Source organism: Lacerta agilis, chromosome 10 (assembly GCF_009819535.1).
Source record: "Lacerta agilis isolate rLacAgi1 chromosome 10, rLacAgi1.pri, whole genome shotgun sequence".
NCBI classification, from domain to species: domain Eukaryota; kingdom Metazoa; phylum Chordata; class Lepidosauria; order Squamata; family Lacertidae; genus Lacerta; species Lacerta agilis.
This window is the reverse complement of record NC_046321.1, coordinates 50,773,280-50,795,352: the sequence shown is the minus strand read 5'-3', so window position 1 is coordinate 50,795,352 and position 22,073 is coordinate 50,773,280. Positions and strand designations below refer to the sequence as shown.

The window sequence follows — 22,073 nt, the reverse complement described above, 5'->3', positions numbered from 1 at the left end:
CAGCAGTAACTGTGCAGTTTTGTAAAAGTCAGCAACTCTTGCTTTATTATTGAATAAAGAAGAGTGTACAGCACTAACAGCTTAAAGCCTTCTAAAGAGTAGCTATTTGCAATCATTGTTCAAGATAATGCTGTGAGGTTTGCTAAACAATTCCTGAACAATCACTTAGATGAAATGGTTTGTGATTTCCATGCAGCGATGTTGACTGTATTCTCTGAAGCATCATTTGCAACTGTGGAATATAATATTGACAGTGTAAAAACCAAAAGCGAGAGACTGCCCCAAGCAACAGCTGTGACAATAAAAGACATCGGTTCACTGATTTGCAGTGCAATCTCAGTCAAGTCTGACCCTAAGCACTCTTAATGCGAAACCAATTTCCATTAAAATAAATGAGACTCACTTCCAACAAAGTCCCTGTATTACGCTACTGTCTTTTACAGCAGATATGTTTATCACATTGTATTTATTACAGTATGAATTGATCCTCAGGGATGAACTGTCCAGCTGAATTGGCCCAGTCCAAGTGCAAGTAGCATCCTCTCAGGTTCTGAAAGATATAGCTGAATGCATCTCTACTCTGTTGATTGAAAGGGGAGATACATAAGGAAGCAGGGAATGTCTGTTGAACATTCAGGAAAATGTTCTGCTGTACAGTTGAAGAAGAACGTAACCCATAAAACAAATCCATGGAGTTCCATTTTGCTTCATCGAATTGTATCACAGATGAAAACTTTTCACAGGAAAAACCAAAGTTAACCTCCAACCCTTGGAAAGCATTTTCACAATGCTGAGCATCAGCCCAGAGCATTTCCCAGAAGGGATCCCAAAAGTAGGGATTCATTTGAGAAGGCAAAGTGAGTATCAAACAAGAGCAGTTTCCCCACGGTGCAAGGTAAGATGTGCTGTGATGTGGGTCATATTCCCTTTGGCGTTCTTGTTGATGCAATCTGCTGTGTTGCCGAAAGTCACCACACACAAAATCATTTACAGTTGCCGGGTGGATGTTCCAGTAATTTCCTTTGCCGTCTTCACACCTTCCCACTTTGATAAAGCAATCATTTAGCGAAAGATTATGCCTGACACTGTTTTTCCAGCTTTGGCCTCTCTTCCTGTAAAAAGGAATATTTTCTTCAATATATTTGTAAATAGCAGCTAAGGTGAGCTTCCTTGTAGGTGAGGAAAGAATCTCATTAGCGATCAAAGTGATGTAAGATAGTGGTGGCTTCTCCATAGCATCTTCAGTTATGCGTTTAGATAGACTTCTTTTGGCATATAGCACACCAATGGCTGGTCTGGGAGAAATTCCATTGGATGTGCCTACCTTTTCTTGGTAGGTTTCACAGGTGTTTGGAATGTCTGTGCTGCTCTCAAAGTTGCCAATAATTGCAGTAGTCCTGAATTCCCAGGTTACTGCTTAGGTTTTACAGTATTTTATGGGAATATTTTTGGTAAATATTCATTTGATATAGCTGCTTGCAGCCAAAGTAAATGAGGTAAATGCAACCAAAATGGGTGTTCAGCTCCAGCTCATATTCTGCTCTCTCTTTTATACTGGGTTAGCTACCCATATTTACAAGAAATCAAGGTGCAAATGCTAACTGAATAGGGGAGGGAAAACGAAACAATTATAGCAAGAAAGGCATGAAGATAAACAGACTGCCATTCCCTTCTGCATAATCTGGGAAAACACCCTCCAGTGTTCTCCACTGAAAGCCAAGGGCTGGAAATAAAAGATCATGGTTTGATAGCATTGTGAAAGGATTAGACCCTTCGCTGATATGCAGAACAAACTGATATCACTGCTTGGCTCCTGTGCGTGACACCTAGTCAAACATGTTTGCATTTGACAGAACACATGCTTGCCTGATAGAAAATACAAATTGAAGTGAAATTTGTTGCGGACTTGACTGTAATTATTTCCTTTTTTTTTTTTAAACAGAATTTATTGACATTTTCACAAAATAACACAAACCCAACCCCCACACCTACAAATATCAAAACAAATACAAATACATATAATGTCAGGATTCTTCTTCTTATCTGTATACCTTACTGAAAAAAAAAATTTCTAGTTCCAAATCTTGACGTTTGACTTCCCCCGCCTATACACCTTCGGTTTTAAAACAATACACTATTTGCTTAACAACTTTTCTCTATAAAAATTTAACTTTACTTAAAAACGCAAAAACACCTTTATCTTAATCTTTGCATTGTAACCTAAAACTTAACCAAATATTCTTACAGCTAAACTTATTTCTTCTATCATTTATCATGCTGCTTTTAACTTAAATTCAATATCTCCTTACTTATATAAAATAAACTTATAATTAACAGACTTCACACTCCGATTTCGGATGCCATGGCAGACCATCTATATTATACATTAATTAGTTCAACCCACTCCCCTTCTGTCCATTATCTTCTCCTGTCTTTCACCAGAACCGAATCTCCTATTATATTCTTCTAAATGTCCACAGATCCAGGTTGCAACCACAACAAACCCTGCATCGAGCTCCAAGATGTTCATCCTCTCCATTCTGAGTTTCTCCGTGCCTTTGTGTCATACTTCTTCTTCTTGTAGAAATCTTAATTCTATGTCCCTCGACCCCGGGCTGCCACCTCGGAGTCTGGATATTAAAAATCTTTCCGTTCCAGGGCTGCTGCCACCCCCTGAAATCGACCCCTGTTCCATTCGGATTTGCTCAGCCATCTCAAACCATCCTTCCAACACATCTTCCAGCTCTTTGCAAAAGTCTGTTTCCATTGAATAAAACTTTCGAAAAGCCTCCTCTGTGGAAAACAAATTCTTTCCATTTATAATCGCACTCAAGGCTCTTAGTTTTCGATCAAGCAGTTCCAGTTGAAAGACAGTAAGCTTTTCCTCATCCTCCCAGTCCTTCAGTGCCAACGTAAGCGCAAAGTCCAACATCTTCGGGGGGGGGGGAGGTGGGTATCAAGTTACGTTTCCTGTCTTTCCTTCCTTTGTCTCAATTTTTTCCTACGCAAGTCCAAATCACCGCCATTTCTTCCGATGCCGGGGTATAAAGACCAAAACTTCAAATGGAGATATTTTTTCCACAGTTAACCCCCAAAAGGAGATCTCAACAGACTCAACTTTCAAATTCCAAATACTTTCAATTGATTATTGTAGCAGCAGTCACTTAAAGAGTTAATTTCTTTCACCGCCCGAAGGGAGAGAGGCGGGCTGCCTGTTCTTCTTAATCCCAGAGCTTTCCCGGAATACAAAGAGTCAGTTAATTACTCACAGCTTCTGGTTTCTTAGCAACTCCTTAATGACAGGTAGAACAGAGACGCTCATCACGGACTTTGCCGCCGCATGTAAACATCCCGGTTAGGGCATTTCCCCTCAAGCCCGGCTCCGTGGTCCCTTCACCCCCACTCCCCCTTTACAGGGGGCGCGGGGGAAGGGTTCGGAGCACAACGGGCACTGCCGGGGAGCCCAGGGCACGGGACGCTCTTCCCGCGCCCCAACCGAAGCCCCGCTATGCGGCTGCAGGGCTCCTGACCCCCGGGATGAACTGGGTGCTTCGCAGCCGAAGCAGCCCACGACCATCCATCATGGCGCCAGCCGCCGGAAGTCTTGACTGTAATTATTTCCAGTCTATTGCACAAAATCAAAACAGAAGCTTTCATCTCTGAAGCCCTTCATTACTGAGAGCCTAAACTTTTGTTAGTGCCTGACCAGGTTCCTGAGGAAGAGCATCGATATCTACAAAGAAAGCTTCACTTTACTCAATGTCTTAGGAGGTGTCTTTTTTTGGTATGATTATAGCATGTATTTAAATAACCAAACTAGCATGTGGTAGGCACCTGCTATCTCTTCAAGAACTTAATAAAATGGGTGGTAATGATAAAGTTCTTAATAAAATGGGTGCAAATAGACTTCTTCAATATTTCCAGATAAAGAGTATCATTAAGAGGAATGAAAAATTACCTCAGTTTGGGAAAAGACAGCATCTGAAACATTAATTGCATCAGTTAACTCAAAAGGTTTAGCTGGGAAATGATATTTTTCATCAGATTCAGATACCAGAATCTAATTACATGCAAAAATGGGAAAAGGGCATTGAGATTAATATTCTATAGAGAGAATGGATCTGAATGTACAATAATACTGTTAAAAACTTCATAAGTTGTTTGTTGAAGGAAACCTTTATTAAAAACACAGCTTCAATAGCACCTCAATACCTCAACCTCAAGATAACAGAAATGTATGAAAAAGCTGCCACTGATAAACAGTTATGTATAGTGCTATTTTTATTTATCATGCAAACACACCAGTCCGTGAAATGCAAGCTTAGCAGGTGATAAGCTGACCACTACCAACATATCAAGTGATTGTGCAGTGTGGTTCTGGAACATGTGGTCCTAGCCACATTTTGGCACCTGAGGGAAACCACAAAATGGCGCTCGCCCATCCACCAGGGAACAAGAGGGGACTAAAAAGATCTCTACCAGGCTCAGGGGGGGTAAAGATCTACATGAGGCACAACAGTGGAGTGCAGTGGCAGCAACAATGAGCAATGCATTCCTTGGAAGCCAGAACTGCCACCTAAGGCGGCCACCTCACCTTGCCTCATGGGTGGGCCGGCGCTGGTCCTAGTTGCTGGTACGAAATCCTTCTATCTTCCATGTGCTGTGCACCAATTGTGAAATCTTCAGAAAACCCACAGCTGGCTTTTGGAGCTGGAGATACTAAATAAAAGAGGTGGTTAGCTAATAACGCACATGTGAACTGTTGATGCAGGGGTGGCTTGAATATCTGGAGGGGGGCCTTCCTGAACTTGTTGGATACTAACTCCCATCAGTCGAAGCCATCATGGCCAATGGTCAAGATGATGGGCAATGTAGTTCAACAACATCTGGAAATCCTCCCTTTCCCCATACCAGGATGATTTTTGATAGCTTCTTGGTTTTTATTCTTACCAGGCTGCTTCTATTCTCTTGTGGAAAGGCCAAGGAATTTGTTTGCTGCAAATGAGGTTGCCTTGGCTCAGTGAGATACAGTTTGATACACAGCACATCTGATCTAAACACACCCATGGGATAGATCAGACTGGATTAATATTTTAGCAGTTTTCATTACCTGTTTTGGTGTACAGAAAGACTACACACACATTCAACTTTTACACATGTCTCATGCATAATGAACCACCTTTTATATACATATAAAAAACAGCTGAAGATTACAAAATGAATACCTAGGACAGAGACCTTTTAATGTAGCTGGAAAAGCTTATCCAAAAGGTTGCATCAATCAACTAGTTAATTAAGACCAATTCTACCTTCCCTTATGGTCCAGGGACTTCCCAACTATTTATTTAAAGAATGTAAAACAATCCTAACCACAACAACTTAAAACAATTAAAACAACAACAACTAAATGTTACAAAATAATAGAGCCACGCAGACAAAAATATTCCAGCTTACAAAGGGCCAAGTCCCTTACAAAACCATTTTACGTTCCGCTTGCCAATGTAATGTATCTAAGTACATGAAATGAAGCCTGAAAATATACTATACAAAACAGAGACGTTAAATGCCAATATGTTGTGACTACCAATATATTGTGACAGTAAACTGGACAGAAAATTCATGGATCTTGGTGGAGCCACATGTGAGATCAAGTCAGAGAATTCTTCCAACAGAAAACATCCCTGTTTCGAATTTTTCTTGCTTGAATTTTTCTTGCTGAGATGCTGAAGAAATTCAGAGAAGGGTAAGACTATTTTATGCAGTGTGTGGGGACTGCAAAGAAAAAGAAAGGAAAAGGAAATTCCATGTGAGGGAATTTGGAAATGGATTAAAAATAAAAGCATCAGTATGATCATTCCCTTAATACAAGTCTGCAATGTGGATCACAAGTGCAATAAGGTATACAGTTCTGCTCATCCCATCTGAACAAGGATACGTTGAGCTGGAAGGGGTGCAAAAAGGTGCAATCACAATTCTAAGAGGTTTGAAGTAGTGTCTATTTGGAAAAGAAAGCTAAAGCATTTGGGGCTTTTTTACTTTTAAAAAATGTGACTGGGGGTGGATAAATGCTAAGCGTTTTAATAAAATTAGGCATGGCATGAAGAAAGGAGATAGAGAAAAGGTATTCTTACTCCCTGTCCCATAATAGAAGAATCTGGGGAAATCCAATGAAGCTGATTTGTTGGAGATTCTGAACAGACAAAATAATTTGTAATTTCTGGGATTTTGTGGCAAAAAGACATAGTGATAGCCTGTGGGTTAGATGACTTTAAAAAGGATTAGACAAAGTCACATGGGGTATGGGTAATGGTGGCTATATGAAACCTGCATGCCTCTGTATGCCATTTGCTGCAGAGCCATATCAGCCAAGGCTTGTTGTTTTCATGCCTTCTTTTTTGCGCTCCCCAGAAATGCCTAGTTGGGCACGGTGGGTAACAGGATGCCAGACTAGGTGGGACTTCAGTTTAATTCAGAATTGATTCTGAATACCAATATGGAGCCTGATTGTTCAATAAACATGGAATTGCACCATATGCAGATCCTTGTTATTCAGATGTAACTGACATCAATGTATTCACATTCCCTGAACTGCTACATTTCTGCATCAGTTAATGGACTGTTTTTTTAAAGTCCTCGTGAAAATTATTGTTATTGTTATTGTTGTCAATCTCTGGTTTTTCCCATTCTGTTATTTTCCTCTATTTCCTCTAGAAATAGAGGAAAATAACAGAATGGGAAAAACCAGAGATCTGTTCAAGAAAATTGGAGACATGTAAGGAACATTTCGTACAAAGATTACCACAATTAAGGACAAAAGTGGAAAGGACCTAACAGAAGCAGAAGACATCAAGAAGAGGTGGCAAGAATACACAGAGGAACTATACCAGAAAGATATAGAGGTCTCATCCACCCCAGGTAGTGTGGTTGCTGACCTTGAGCCAGACATCCTGGAGAGTGAAGTCAAATGGGCCTTAGAAAGCCTTGCTAACAACAAGGCCAGTGGAAGTGATGATATTCCAGCTGAACTATTTAAAATCCTAAAAGATGATGCTGTTAAGGTGCTACACTCAATATGCCAACAAGTTTGGAAAACTCAGCAGTGGCCAGAGGATTGGAGAAGATCAGTTTACATCCCAATCCCAAAGAAGGGCAGTGCCAAAGAATGCTCTAACTACCGCACAATTGCACTCATTTCACACGCTAGCAAGGTTATGCTTAAAATTCTACAAGGCAGGCTTAAGCAGTACGTGGACCGAGAACTCCCAGAAGTGCAAGCTGGATTTCGAAGGGGCAGAGGAACCAGAGACCAAATTGCAAACATGCGCTGGATTATGGAGAAAGCTAGAGAGTTCCAGAAAAACATCTACTTCTGCTTCATTGACTACGCAAAAGCATTTGACTGTGTCGACCACAGCAAACTATGGAAAGTTCTTAAAGAAATGGGAGTGCCGGATCACCTCATCTGTCTCCTGAGAAATCTCTATTTGGGACAAGAAGCTACAGTTAGAACTGGATATGGAATAACTGATTGGTTCAAAATTGGGAAAGGAGTACGACAAGGCTGTATATTGTCTCCCTGCTTATTTAACTTATATGCAGAATTCATCATGCGAAAGGCTGGGCTGGATGAATCCCAAACCGGAATTAAGATTGCCGGAAAAAATATCAACAACCTCAGATATGCTGATGATACAACCTTGATGGCAGAAAGTGAGGAGGAATTGAAGAACCTTTTAATGAGGGTGAAAGAGGAAAGCGCAAAATATGGTCTGAAGCTCAACATCAAAAAAACTAAGATCATGGCCACTGGTCCCATCACCTCCTGGCAAATAGAAGGGGAAGAAATGGAGGCAGTGAGAGATTTCACTTTCTTGGGTTCCATGATCACTGCAGATGGTGACAGCAGTCACGAAATTAGAAGACGCTTGCTTCTTGGGAGAAAAGCAATGACAAACCTAGACAGCATCTTAAAAAGCAAAGACATCACCTTGCCAACAAAGGTCCGTATAGTTAAAGCTATGGTTTTCCCAGTAGTAATGTACGGAAGTGAGAGCTGGACCATCAAGAAGGCTGATCGCCGAAGAATTGATGCTTTTGAATTATGGTGCTGGAGGAGACTCTTGAGAGTCCCATGGACTGCAAGAAGATCAAACCTATCCATTCTCAAGGAAATTGGCCCTGAGTGCTCACTAGAAGGACAGATCCTGAAGTTGAGGCTCCAGTACTTTGGCCACCTCATGAGAAGAGAAGACTCCCTGGAAAAGACCCTGATGTTGGGAAAGATGGAGGGCACAAGGAGAAGGGGACGACAGAGGATGAGATGGTTGGACAGTATTCTCGAAGCTACTAACATGAGTTTGGCCAAACTGCGGGAGGCAGTGGAGGATAGGTGTGCCTGGCGTGCTCTGGTCCATGGGGTCACGAAGAGTCGGACACGACTGAACGACTGAACAACAACATTGTTGTCATTGTTATATTTCAGGGTGGTTCACAACATAAAAAAAATCAGCATTTCTTCTAATACACACATTTTTGCAGGCAATTTCCCCCAATACAATGCATATGCAATTTTCTTTAATATATGTATTTTATGCAAACTGTCCCCTAAGACACACATCTCTGCAAACATCTGATTGGAGAAATTTCAAAGGACAGATGAGTTTTGGCTCATATATTGTTTCAGTTAAGTGCAATTTAGGTAGGTTCACAATAAAATCCTAACCGAACCAAATTTATTTCCCATCTGTAATCTATTCAGGGTAGGCTTTAACTCTTTTGCACAATGGGCAGGTGCTTTCTAATGCTGACACAAAGTCATTCCATATATATATAAATGGGCAGAGAAAGACTGTTGTAGGGGCTGGTCAAAAGATGACTCATGAAATGCCGAGAGCTACCTGATACATTGTAGTATTCAGTTATAATGGGATTATATCTGACAGGCACCATAGCAGGGCAGATTTGCCACACTTGCGTCACATAGGACACATTTGTGTTGCAGTTGCTAGCTGGCAATGATCATAACCTTTTATTAAAATCCTACAACATTCCCCCCTGGCCCTCTCTCCCTCCTTCCATCTTCCCCACAATGCTTCATGTGTTTTGACACAAGGCAGTTTCATCCTTTGCTTCAAGTGTAAGGGTTAGAATCAGTGCTGTTTTTCTGGAAAAATAAGTGCCAGAACTCACCATGAACACCTCCGTTGTTCTCTTAGAACGGCAATGGAACCTACCTGAGAGGTGCTGGAACTGAGTTCCATTGAGTTCCTGCTGAAAAATGCATTTGTTAGAATCTTACCTTTTGAAAAGCATTTAAGCTGAAAGTATTGTGCATTTTAGGACACTATGCATTAAACCACAGGGCAAAAACTATATAGAAAGGATATTAAATGAAACTTAAGGCAGCTATAGGAATGACAGAGACAAGGAGTGGCATCAATACTGTGGTTGTCCTTTAAACCAAATTAACTGATTACAACCCTAGGATCTGTCTGCAAGGTGTTGATTAACATGGTTCATGGAGGGCAGATTTTAAGGGTTCCCTGCCCTTTAAAAAATACACATATGCAAGGCAAGTCAAATTGCTTATTTTGTGCATAACATAGAAATCTCATACAATATAAGAATCCTCAAGATGACAAAATAAACATCCCAGATGAGGAATCTATGGTTGTTTTCTATCACTTGGAATGTCAACTTAGTACAGTATATTATGAATAAGTATGTTTTTATGCTAGCTTTCATGATGACAGTGGTTTCAGGTTTAAAGGTTGTTGGCTGGTAGACATTTGTTTCAAAATGGATGTTTTCACAGTAATGCTATCAGACTGAAGGCCTTTGGAGAACAGGCAAGCATAGTTAAAAAGCCATTGCTTCTATTAATAGAGCAGATTCCCTTCTGCAATGTCAACTGTAATATTAATCCTTGTTTCAAATCACAGGTCTCAAATATCAGCTGCCACTACTCAGACGGGTCTCTTTCGGTTTATATCAGAGAACCCAATGGAGTCTTTTGAAGAACCTGGTCAGGTTAGTAGGGAGAACTTATTAGAAGTTCCCACTTTAAGCGATTCTCTCTCAGAAGATGAAGATGTTAAAGCTACACTGCAGCCCCGCTTCTCCCCCAGCCCCCGGAGGCGGAATTCAGATTCTTCTGAAGAAATGGAAGCAGAAGCCCCATCCACCATTGCAAGAAAAGTTTCATTTGCTGATGCATTTGGTTTTGACCTTGTATCTGTTAAGGAGTTTGATACCTGGGATGTTCCAATTACATTACCAAATGACGACTTAGAAGATGAAGTTGTGCCTGTGGAGGAATTCTATTTATCTCCACTGTTTATACTGCCTGCCACACAAGAAGAGCTTTTGCAAAAAGTGCGTGCACAGAAAGTATGGCTAGAGTCTGTCGAGTTCCTGCCAGGGATAACATGTATGAAGGGCACCATCCGTGTTCTGAATGTATCCTTCGAAAAGCTGGTCTATGTCCGAATGTCTTTGGACAACTGGCAGACTTATTATGACATCTTAGGAGATTATGTGCCTAATTCTTGTGATGGCGAGACTGACCAGTTCTTGTTCAAGATTTCATTGGTTCCTCCTTATCAGAGAGAGGACGCTAAGGTTGAATTTTGCATCCGTTATGAGACATCGGTGGGAATATTTTGGGCAAACAATGACAATCGCAATTATATTTTGATCTGCCACAAAAAGGAAACTGCGCCACCAGCAGAAGAGAATAAAGCCCAGGGAGAAGTTACAGATAAAGTCCAGGAAGGTGTTACAGACAAATCTATCAAAGGCTGCTTAAAGACAATACCAAGCAGGTGAGGTTGCACCTTACACTTCCTTCCTTTTAAAAAAGTATTGTAAAACCTCTTTCAATGATAGTTTCCCCAAAATATGACCCTATCTCTTCAAAGAAGGAGATGCTGTTAATAACTTTTCAAAATCTGTTCCTGTGGTTAATTTTGTGCTTCCATACTACTTTAAATAAAATGTATATAATTATATATATATATATATATATATATATATATATATATATATATATATATATATATATATATTCCCCCAGCGAAGTTAACTGGAGGGAAATGTAATTAGTCTTACATACTAAGTGTATTACCAAAATAGTATAAAGTCATAACTACTAAGTATAGGTGAAGCAGTTCATTACAGGTGAAGCAGCTCATTCCTGATGCCTAAAACGTGGAGCATAGTTAGATTTTGATCACTTCCAATTTAATTCCATTGTAGAAATTTAGCAATAAACCTGCATAGTTGTTGTATACTCCTGAGAGTTTAAATGGGTTTTGACGATAGTTGAGAAATGTTTGAAATGTTTTTAAAGCCCCATAATCCTTTTAAAACAATTATATTGGTCATAACAGAGCTCTGGTAAAGAATCTGTCCAGAGGACACTTTGAGATGGGAAAACCACCTAGTATGCTATTACACCAAGTTCTGTTGCCACAGAGACCAATTTATCTTTCACCTTTAGACTGGTAACTTGGGAAGGGGCAGGTAGCAGCATCCTTGGGGGTCCAGGTTTGCTTCAGAGGTCTGCAGCTGTTGACTCGTGCATGAGAGGAATAGCATAAATATATTTAGGATTTTGTTATATTTCAGTCATAAAGAAAACACACAATGTAAAGATCTATGTTTTGGTTGCTTTGAGAAAAGCAATAATCAATTTTGTTTTGTTTTGTTTTGAACCATAATCTTGGCCACAGATGGGAAACCTGTGGCCCTCTGGAAGTTGTTGGACTCCTACTCCTATTAGCCCCAACAAGTAGGCTCAATAGCTAAGGATGCTGGGAGTTGTAGTCCACCAGCATCTGGAAGGCCACAAGTTCTGCTGTACCCCTGATCTAGATTGTGCTGTTTCCTATCTGTTACCGGTGTATGTTTTGACTGGAAGTCTACAAGTGTAGAAATGTATATTGCGGATGAAATGTTGGGTCCCTAACAATCTCCATTATCTCAGAGATTTCAGCTATCTTTTTGAAGGTTTAAAACAAGCAGCCTATAATGGCGCCTGCTCTGTTTACATAGATGATTTGCTTCGTTGCCATGGCATAAAATAATGCACAGAGATGCTTTCTTTTGCACAATGATCCATTAGCCCCGATGTGGCCACAATCAGAGCTGGCTCTATATCTGAGCCATTTGCCTAGTGGGCTCCTGACATTGGCAGGCTGCCGCAACATTGGTGGCTCCTCTTTGGGCATGTTAGTGGCAGTGCGCCATGATCTGTAACAAGGAGCTACCATTTCAAATGTTGTTCAATTCCCTGTGATCATTTTGGTTGCTGTTCCATTTCAGAAGGTAAAGTGGGCTCAAGGGAGCAAAGGTGGGTAGGCAGGCCCAATTGGCAGAAGGCATCCACTAGTGGGGATGCTCAGTGATTACCTGAGGTACCAAGGGCCTGTGGTGGGGTTGTGCAGACTGGATTTATAAGATTAGATCCAATTAAGAAGAGCCTTGCTGGATCAGACCTGACCTATCTTCCCTAGCATCCCATTCTCACAATCACCAGCCAGATGCCTACAGGAAGCCCACAAGTGGGATATCAACAGCGAGGTGCCACTGAGAGCCCTGCTTCAAAGCAGTGGTTTCGGACATCGCCTTACACTCACAACTTGTATGGTGTGATGAGGATGTGCATGAAACACGAGTCCAAAGCCCTTTAGGGTGTGGGGAACTAGTTGTGCAGTTCTGTTGGATCCTGGCCCTGACCTCCAAAAGCATAACACCTATGCTGCCTTTCAGAATCTGTTAGACCTGCATTTGATCATGAGTTTTCTGTAAGCAATAAACTAAGCTCAGGCACCTGCTCCCTTAATAGTTTTGACCCTAAGGGGATATTTTGATAACAATAACCTATTTGTATATAGTTGGTCATGATTCTAAGGACTCAAATATAAGGCTGACAATTTGTGACGCAACTGAATAAGTCTTAAGGGTTGAACTATGCAGGACAGTGGCAGGGTTTTCTCCCCCCACATGCCTCCCTGCCTTGTTCACAGATGGGGGGGGGGGCAAATGTATTCATCTTAATCAGATTTTGCTGAATTAGGATAGCTTCTTCTGTGGAACTGATATAACATGTATGTTGTCGCCCTGGTTAATCTGTGACTATTATTATTATTATTATTATTATTATTATTTGAATTTATATCTTTCCCATCCTCCCCAAGGGTATACAATTCAACAAATATATAATCCGAAAGCCCAAAACAAAAATATTCTAAACTGTATTAAAACATCCCAAAAAACAATTACAGTTAGAAACTTCTAAAAGCGACTGCAATTAAAAACCTATGATCCAATGATCTCGAGGTAGCCAGGAACAACCACAAAGGAGCATTTTCAAATTATTCCTAAAAGTTAATAACAAGGAAAAAAGCACACCTCACTAGGGAGGACATGTCACAAATTTATGGTGAAAGACTATAATCTCTCTATCTCTCTATCTAACAATTGGAAGTGGTTGGATCTGACTGAGCACTAAAAGAAGCGCGTAGGAAAGATGTGCTAAATCCTCTTTCCTGCCTCCTTTCCTCTCAGTCTATGGCTTAGACACTTTTCTCTTTTCCTCGCTCACTTCTAGTATCAAAGCTAAGGTGGGAGAAAAGTGCTTGGAGCAACTGCGTGAGGGGAGATCAGGGGGTTCATGCGTCAGGGGGATGCAGTGCCCCTCTCCCAGGAACAGGTGGTGTGCTTACCGATGCAATAGAGGTGCACGGTGGTGCTGAGGTTGGGGGTGCCCAGCCACACCTCAGAATCCATGCATTGTTCCCATTGGTGTGCCCATCTTGCCCCGACCTCTCAATCACCCGGTGGCCCATCCTGGTAAGTGGCGACAATGCTGCTTTTGGGGAGGGCGGCCACTCAGCACCTTTCCAACTCACCAGATGCTCCTTTGCGCTCTCATATATTCCTTTCGAAGGTTGCCCATGTGGCACAGAGAGGCATACCTGCATCTGTCGAGACCTTCCTTGGTATCCACAGGGTTTCTTTCTTTGGCTGCACCACCTGCAGAAATTAACCTTGAAAGAAGCACTCCACTAGAGCCAATGGGATAGTTTGTGGCGTGTGCTTTGTTGCAGGGTGTGTGTGTGGTGTTCACGATCCAAAGGTTTTACTAGTAAAATAATGCCCCGCCTCACAGGTTGTATGGGAATAAGGGAGATGTGTGGCTGACACTATCACCATGTTTTTGTGTGTGTGTGTTTTCTATTTTGCTGGAAGCCACCCAAAGTGGCTGGGGCAACCCAGTCAGATGGGTGGATGATGATGATGATGATGATGATGATGATGAGATGATGATGATGATTTGTAGTTCCAGAGAACCTGGTCAACCCCTTTTATGTATTAATTGTAAAATGTAATCTGTTGCAGATTTTTATATATAGTCACATGTACTCATACATTTAGAGAAAATACAGAGTGTTTATTGGGCTGTATCTTCAAACTACCTTTCTTTCTCCTTTCCTGCCCCATGTAGTTTAAATTGTTTGCTAAAGTAACCTGCAACAATTTACAATTTTTACAATTTTTTTCCAGACAGAGATTAGGGCCCAACATTTTGGGCAAGAGGAATTTTCATATTTTTATGGACTAAGCATCATGTGTCTCTTTGTTTTTTAATAAAATGCTTCACTTGTAACAATGAGGTATCATTAAAAAATATGCAGTGAACAGAAATACCTGCTGTAACGAAAGTCATTAATAGACTTTGACATTAGAATTTTGAAATCTCCCCAATTACACTTACAAGTCACCTCCTGAACTCCAATTTGCTTCATCCATTGGTGGTGTCACAGCAATTAAGCCAATGGCACCCAGATAACCCTCTCCCAAACTTCCTGCTTGTGGAGCATGAACATTCTAGTAATCTGTGCTATTAAGATCAATGGAACTTAGTATCAAGAAGTGTGTTTAGGTTTGAGGTGAGTAGTTATCAGCTGACTTGATTTTTCTACTTTCAGCAAGTGAAATGGATGTGAAAGATCTCTATTCGTTTCCTCCTTCAGCCATGAAGCCATCTAGATGGTGCTGTGAAAGTCATTCTGTCTCTCTCAAACTAAAGTTTCTCACTCTGTAGTAGGGAACATAAATGAGACAATATTGCAATGTGTTCTGTACACATTGTTTTCCTGAGGCTGCTGCCACCCCCAGTAATAAAATTAGAAAATATTAATAATATAAATATATAATATAGCAGCTCACTGTGCCTGGGAGCTTGTAGTGCCCCCTCTCTATAGCTTGGCCCCACACAATTGAATTGTCAGTTTGTCTCAGTTGTGTCTGGTGATACTCAGAAATGTTATCAGCCATGGATGCTGGCAGACTGAGATAGAAAATGGGAAGTGAGCAGGTTGACTTTGGTATGGGGCTAGGGATTGATTGACAGGGCTATCACTCTACATTGCCTTCAAGAATGGCTGAGACATGGGCCATGTGAGGAGTGGGCAGAAATGGCCAGAAGTCATGAGAAATCTTATCAGGAGTGCTGAGGCCAGTGGGGTGGTTCAGAGAGGTGGGGCAGAGGCCAAAATTCCCTCTCATGAGGGAGTGAAGGGGATGGCAGAAATATCTGAAGCAGACTAGAGGAGCCAGCTGCTAACCCAAAACATATCGCTATGGGGTGCTGCTTCTAACTGCTTTAGGATGGGGGTACTTACTTATTTTACTTACCTGAACTAGTCACTTCTACTGTGTACTTAATGAAAATGCGTAGTAGTATCTTTCCTGAGTTTGTTGCATCATTCAGGGCTCCATGGAAGCAGGGCGCATTCCTGGATCACAGTCACACATTTTCAGTTTACGATATGATCTGATTTTGTAATCTGTTCTTTTTCAAAGAAAGGCACAGTCAATTATTTTTGTCATCACCGTGTCAAGATAGTCAGATATTAGTTATATAATTCTTTAGAGCCCAAGTTGATCCATCTGAAATGTTAGTGAAGGATTTTTTTTTTTGAAAGAGATAATACATGATGGAGTACTAGATCTATTCCCTCATAGGTCTAAGATAAACGAGAGACCAAATATTTTAATATTGGAGTGTTCTATCACAAGGAACCACAACTAAAATATGCATGTAACAGTGATTGTTGCCAATGTAGGTAGAATTTCTTATAGAAATCTGGACAATTATGTAGGATTTTGATTTGCTGAAACTGTCTGCTTTCTCTTAAGAAAAAAACCTAACTCATATCTAGTGCATAGAGCTGTGGAAATGTTTAGAAATATTAAAGTGATGGGTTCTAACCCAACTAAGTTCTACTCGGAGTAGACCCATTGAAATTACTGCCCCTGTTAGCCATGCTCATTCATTTCAATGGGTCTACTCTGAGTATGTACTGTAACAACGGATACAACCCAGTGTCTGCAAAAGGCTTAGTACTAATTCATACATTTAGCAAAAGTATGGGGTACAGATTATCCCAAGATTACAGCATGACTATATATGTGTGAGAGAGAGATCACAAATCTGAGTGTATCCCCTGATGATGATGATGATGACACCTAATACTGGGAATTGTACAATAAAGGAAAATAATACAACCTTGCCAAGAGCTTACATCTATAAAACCTCATATTAAATTATGCTTGCATATGCAAACCTGTCACTTCTAGGACCCAACTCCCAGGGGCTGAGGTCACCTCAGCCTCCCCCATATCTGAGGGGACTGCTCCCCCAGTTGATGGGCGTTGCCATTCAAATGGTGTACATGTGCCGTGTCATGTGATTGATTATGTGGGACGGGGCTTACCTGCCCCCCAATATTTAATTCAAGTTGGCACTCCTGCTGCTATGTTAGGGAGAAGAACTGGTTACGAATATGTTTTTGGTTTTAAATGTTGCAAGGTGCCCAGAGTGCTGCTTTTGCACCAGAAGGGCAGGACACTAATGTTTAAATGAATGAATGAAAGAAAGAACAAATAATGTTAGCCAGAGTTTTTCCTGTAACATAACTTGTTTCATATGCAGGGAGTTAACAACCGAGTCAACCTATACATACAGGGCTGGATTTAGGTTTTATGAGGCCCTAAGCTACTGAAGGTAATGGGGCCCTTTATATGTCCAGCTGTCCTTTGTCAACAACAAATTGTCTCTGTTTTTGTGTTGAATATATGCTATATGGTAATTTATGGACCTAATAGGTATGTAAAGCCATTTACACATAACAAAATATGTATTTTATCAAAGTAATTGTTATAGAAATGAGCAAACCAGTGATATTTTAGGGAGCAGGCTAGCAGGCGGGGACCATTACTTGCATCATAGGAGCCTACACAACACAAAACACTGTTGCTGTATGTAGGATTTATTTTATTTGGTTTTTTTATCTTATATTTTGGAAATGTACATCCAGTTTTCTTCCTTTAATTTTTTTGGGGCCCCCCAAGAGAGTGGGGCCCTAAACTTTAGCTTGTTTATCTTATACGTAAATCCAGCACTGTATACATATCTACTAAGAGCAAGACCCATTGAGTCAAATGTTGATTGCTCCCAAGTGGTAGGTGTGTCTAGGATTGCATGTGTTCAGAGGTGGCAAAATCCTGTAAGGGCTGTACCGTGTATCTCTGTTAACGTTTTGAATCAGCTCTCTGTTCCTTTGAGTATAGGGTCTTGCATGCACAGAGCACCCAGTCATGTTTTCATGTGAATGCACCCCTGTTGCTATTCCTTCACTTTTGACTTTGCTCCTGCCATCAGTCTGCTCCTCGCCAAATGAAAAAAACAACAACTACAAAATCTCAAATATCTGTTTTTAAACAAAAGATGCACGTTAAGATGCTGGAAAACAGGCGAATGCATATAATTCCCTTTCTAGGATAAGTCAGAAACGTGGGGTGCTCATCTTGCAGAAGCAGGCTGCGTTTTTGTTTTTGTTTTCAACGGACCTTTGGGTAAGTCTTGTCAAAGCCTTCACTTGATAATGCCGACAGCTGCTTATCTTCTCCCTCTTTAAGAAAACTTGTTTGCCTTGTGTTTTCCTTTAAATGATTGCTCTCCAGCAATTAATAACTTTTTTCTTGACAAAAGAAAGACATGTGTTAAAAAGTGTATAGCTCGGGATTTTTGCTCCAAGCCCAAAACTGAAATTGCACCCTGCATTCAGCCTGTGGCTTTGGTTAAAGCCCTTTGCTATTATTAGGAAGTGATGATGTACATGGTCTTTTCCAGTACATGGTCTTTTCCAGCAGAGCAGCTGTTCCCTGCTACTGTGAGGGTGGGCTTTGCATTTACAGGGTGACAACTGAGAAAACAACACTCTCGCTGTTCTCAGGTCCTCTTTAATATTCTTTACACTAGAGCGCTAAGAAATTCACAGTAATTTTTGGGTAGCTAGTGAAGTCTCAAATGTTTGGGCACTTCTGGCAGCGAAATTGTAAAAAGAAATAGATTGCTTTTTGCAACTTCTTTGGGCCCAACACATAAATAATATCCAATTGACATCATCATCATCATTTGCCTTTTACACTGAAGTCCATCAAAGCTGCAGGCATAATCAAAATAGAAATACATATGGTACAAATCCTACTCACCCAACTTAAAATGATGCACATAAGACGAGGCCACAGATATAACTAGTTACGCTTCAAATTGAGGACCAAATGCCTTGCTGTAAATAAAAATGCCTTTGCCTGGTGCCTAGAAACAGACAACAAAGGCACCTGCTGTGCTTCCCTCAGAAGAGTATTCCACAAATAGGAAGCTACCACTGAAAAGGCAAATGGAGAAAGGACAGAGGGGCTGAATGTGGTGTCCAGGTTGGTTTGAGTGTTGGAACAAAGACTGAGCTCAGTATCAAGAGAGCCCCTTCACCCTTGACTTCCTAGCTCACACCCAGCCTACCACAAAAAGCCTCTTACCTGTTTATTTGCTTCCGTGTGTGTGTGTGTGTGTGTGTGTAAGTTAATCATGTTTTTTTCAATCGCCACCAGATTCCACATGTGCTGTTCAGAGGTTCAGAAACATTTTCTCATCATCTTGGCCAACCATTGAAGTGTGGGAAAGGATGGAGAGGTTAACTGACCATCAATAAGCAGTTCCTCTTACTTACAATACTGTGGGTTGTATTAAGTGTTGGCCGTACTCAGAGTAGACCCATTGAAATTAATGGAGATGGCAAACCTAGGTTAATTTTAATTTTTTAAATTTATATCCCACCCCTTTCCCCAAAGGAGCCCATTAACTTCAGCAGGTCTACTCTGAGTGGAATTTACTTGGCCACAACCCTAAATCTAAAGAGTGGCAATAAATGAAACAACTATAAGGGGAAAAGGACTTTAACCCAATACCAAATAAATCCAGACGTACAGAATATGTAGGTACAGGCATGGTATTTATGCAGTCACTGTAATGTAACAGGGTAAGATTTTTGGTAAATGCAGTTATTTATTAACTTATTAAAATATTTATACAGCAGTGCAAAAACTTTTAAAAGCAATCATTAAAGCAAATGGCTACTCAAGAAAATGGTTTAACTATGTTGATCTGCTGGCATTTAAAAAATCATATTTATATAACAGTTGTAAAAAAAAACTTACTATGTCTTAAAAATAGGGTGACTCATATACCATCAGCCCCCAGAAAGGGAAGTATTTCTCTTTTGCTCATCTGATCTGGACAATAGTTAATAGAGAATAGTGACAGGAACTGTGGACCATGGCAGCAAGACACACAACATCCCCCACCCTAACATCGGGCTCGAGCTTCAATCAGCTTCCTAATGTGAATGTAAAATGTGCCTTTGGCTGGGATGCTCATTTCCATTACAAAGACCCTCTCCTCCACTTTCTCTTGCACATGAGAACAATGATCAGGCACTGAAATAAACAGCAAGAGAGAAGCACAAAAGCAAATTTAAATGTGTGTGAAGGGCAAATGCTCAAGAGTGGGCGTGTTGCAGCCATCAGAGAGGCTGGTTCTGTTGGCCGTCCAACGGCTGTAATTGGCTACAGCTGGGAGGGAAAGCCCTGGCGCCTTTGTCAGACAAGCACCACAGCACACAATAAACAGTGATGTGCTCAGTTTTTCGTTTACCAAGCTGCCAGTATTGCAGCTGGCCATTTTATGTCTTTCTGCCATGAAAACTCATGCTCCCCAAAGTTGTCAATGATATGATTTCTTAGTGAGCATGCTTAGAAAATTGGCCTCCCCACCAAAAGTAAATTTCTAGTACTCATGGTGCAAAGCAAAATGTTGACTAATGTCACTAGGGTGTGTGTGTGTGTGTGTGTGTAATTCCTTCTCTTTTTCAACACATGCCATTGGAGCAAATGCACTCTATTGTTTTGTAATGGATATGGGGAAGAAGCTGCAATTTGAAAGGCGTTGTGAGAAGATAAACACTTCTTGTGTGCTGCAGGTAGTGCTGAAACTCAAATGAGTTTACAAGCCATTAGAGCATGGGTAGGCAAACTAAGGCCCAGGGGCCAGATCCGGCCCAATCACCTTCTCAATCCAGCCCGGGACGGTCCGGGAATCAGCACGTTTTTACATGAGTAGAATGTGTCCTTTTATTTAAAATGCATCTCTGGGTTATTTGTGGGGCATAGGAATTTGTTCAATTTTTCCCTTTCAAAATATAGTCCAGCTCCCCACAAGGTCTGAGGGACAGTGGAACGGCCCTCTGCTGAAAAAGTTTGCTGACCCCTGCATTAGAGTGTTAAGTAAATGTTCCTTATCTCTGGAAACATTCAATAGGATAAATAGATCTGGAGAAATTATTAGTCAGACTAAAGGGTGGGGAACAAGCAGAGCAGGAACTAAGAGTAGATGAATCTAGTTTGATCATACACATCTCCATGGTGAGCAGACTGGATTGGCCAGTCCAACACACATCAAATTGGTGTGCCTAATGATGCTGCCTGTAATTAATGGATGTAAGCAGCAGGTCTCAGACACAGACATATTGAAAGAGCCAGAAATTCAAGGGACTCTGCTTTTTGATCAACGTGTATCGTAGAATCATAGAGTTGGAAGTGACCCCGAGGGTCATCTAGTCTGACCCCCCTGCAATGCAAGAATCTCAACTACAGCATCCATGACAGATGGCCAACAAACCTCTGCTTAAAAACCTCCAAGAAAGGAGAGTCCACAGCCTCCTGAGGGAGACTGTTCCACTTTCAAAAGGTTCTACCTGATGCTTAGTCAGAATCTCCTTGCTTGTAACTTGAAGCCATTGGTTCAAGTTCTATCCTCCACAGCAGGAGAAAACAAGCATGCTCCCTCTTCCATGTGACAGCCCTTTAGATATTTGAAGATGGCTGTCATATCGCCTCTTTTCCAGCCTAAACATACCCAGCTCCCTCAACTGTTCCTCATAAGGCTTGGTTTCTAGACCCTTGATCATTTGCGCTGCCCTCCTCTGAATATGTTCCAGCTTGTGAATGTAATCCACAGGTGTGGTCTGACCAAGGCAGAATAGAGTGCTACTATTACTTTCCTTGATCTGGACACTATACTTCTGTTGATGCACCTTAGAATAGCATTATTTTTCTTTGCTGCTGCTGCATCACAGTGATGACTCATGTTAAGCTTGTGGTCTACTAAGACCTCAAGATCCTTTTCACATATGCTACTGGTAAGCCAGTTGTCCGTCTGTCTTATATTTGTGCAGGTGACTGAAGTATGGTGTTCCAATAAACCAAATTATTTGCCTTTGGTACAATCTGTAGTATCTGCTGTTTATCCCTGGTTATGCTTTACTCCCTAACCCACTGGGCTGCTAAAGAGCAAACCCTGAATTAGATCACCAAATCAACACTTTTAATTAAACATTAATTCTCATTGATATTTCCATATTCTGTGCTACATCCTGACACTATAGATCCTTGGAGAATTCAGTATTTGTGAATTCAGATGTGAACTGCCCTTTCCAGAGTAATATGCAGACCACAATGTAGCAATTCATTAGATTTCACACTTCTCCAATTACACTTATGCAATTCTCAGATCTAAAATAATGCACCAGCATGCATTTAAAGAGCTGCATTTTGAGATAAATGCACTTTTAAAAAAAAATGCACACCATGAGAGAATATATATC

The 22,073-nt window shown here is 40.9% G+C and overlaps 2 protein-coding genes across 2 annotated transcripts in view; one reads left to right on the top strand and one right to left on the bottom strand.

Annotated features, from left to right (window-relative positions):
• Positions 1-469: 469 nt before the first annotated feature.
• Positions 470-1,571, bottom strand: LOC117054560 (hepatocyte nuclear factor 3-gamma-like). Its single transcript, XM_033163517.1, has 2 exons — positions 1,568-1,571; positions 470-1,416 (listed from the first exon to the last, which is right to left on the bottom strand). The coding sequence occupies exons 1-2, from the start codon at positions 1,569-1,571 to the stop codon at positions 470-472; spliced, it is 951 nt and encodes a 316-aa protein (XP_033019408.1).
• An 8,389-nt stretch (positions 1,572-9,960) lies between these two features.
• The window catches only part of PPP1R3A (protein phosphatase 1 regulatory subunit 3A), a 33,403-nt gene continuing 21,290 nt past the window's right edge, over positions 9,961-22,073 (top strand). The window contains exon 1 of the mRNA XM_033162313.1: positions 9,961-10,823. Within this exon, the coding sequence (XP_033018204.1) occupies positions 10,003-10,823 (821 nt within the window). The 5' untranslated portion in view covers positions 9,961-10,002. The remainder of the gene's footprint in view (positions 10,824-22,073) is intronic.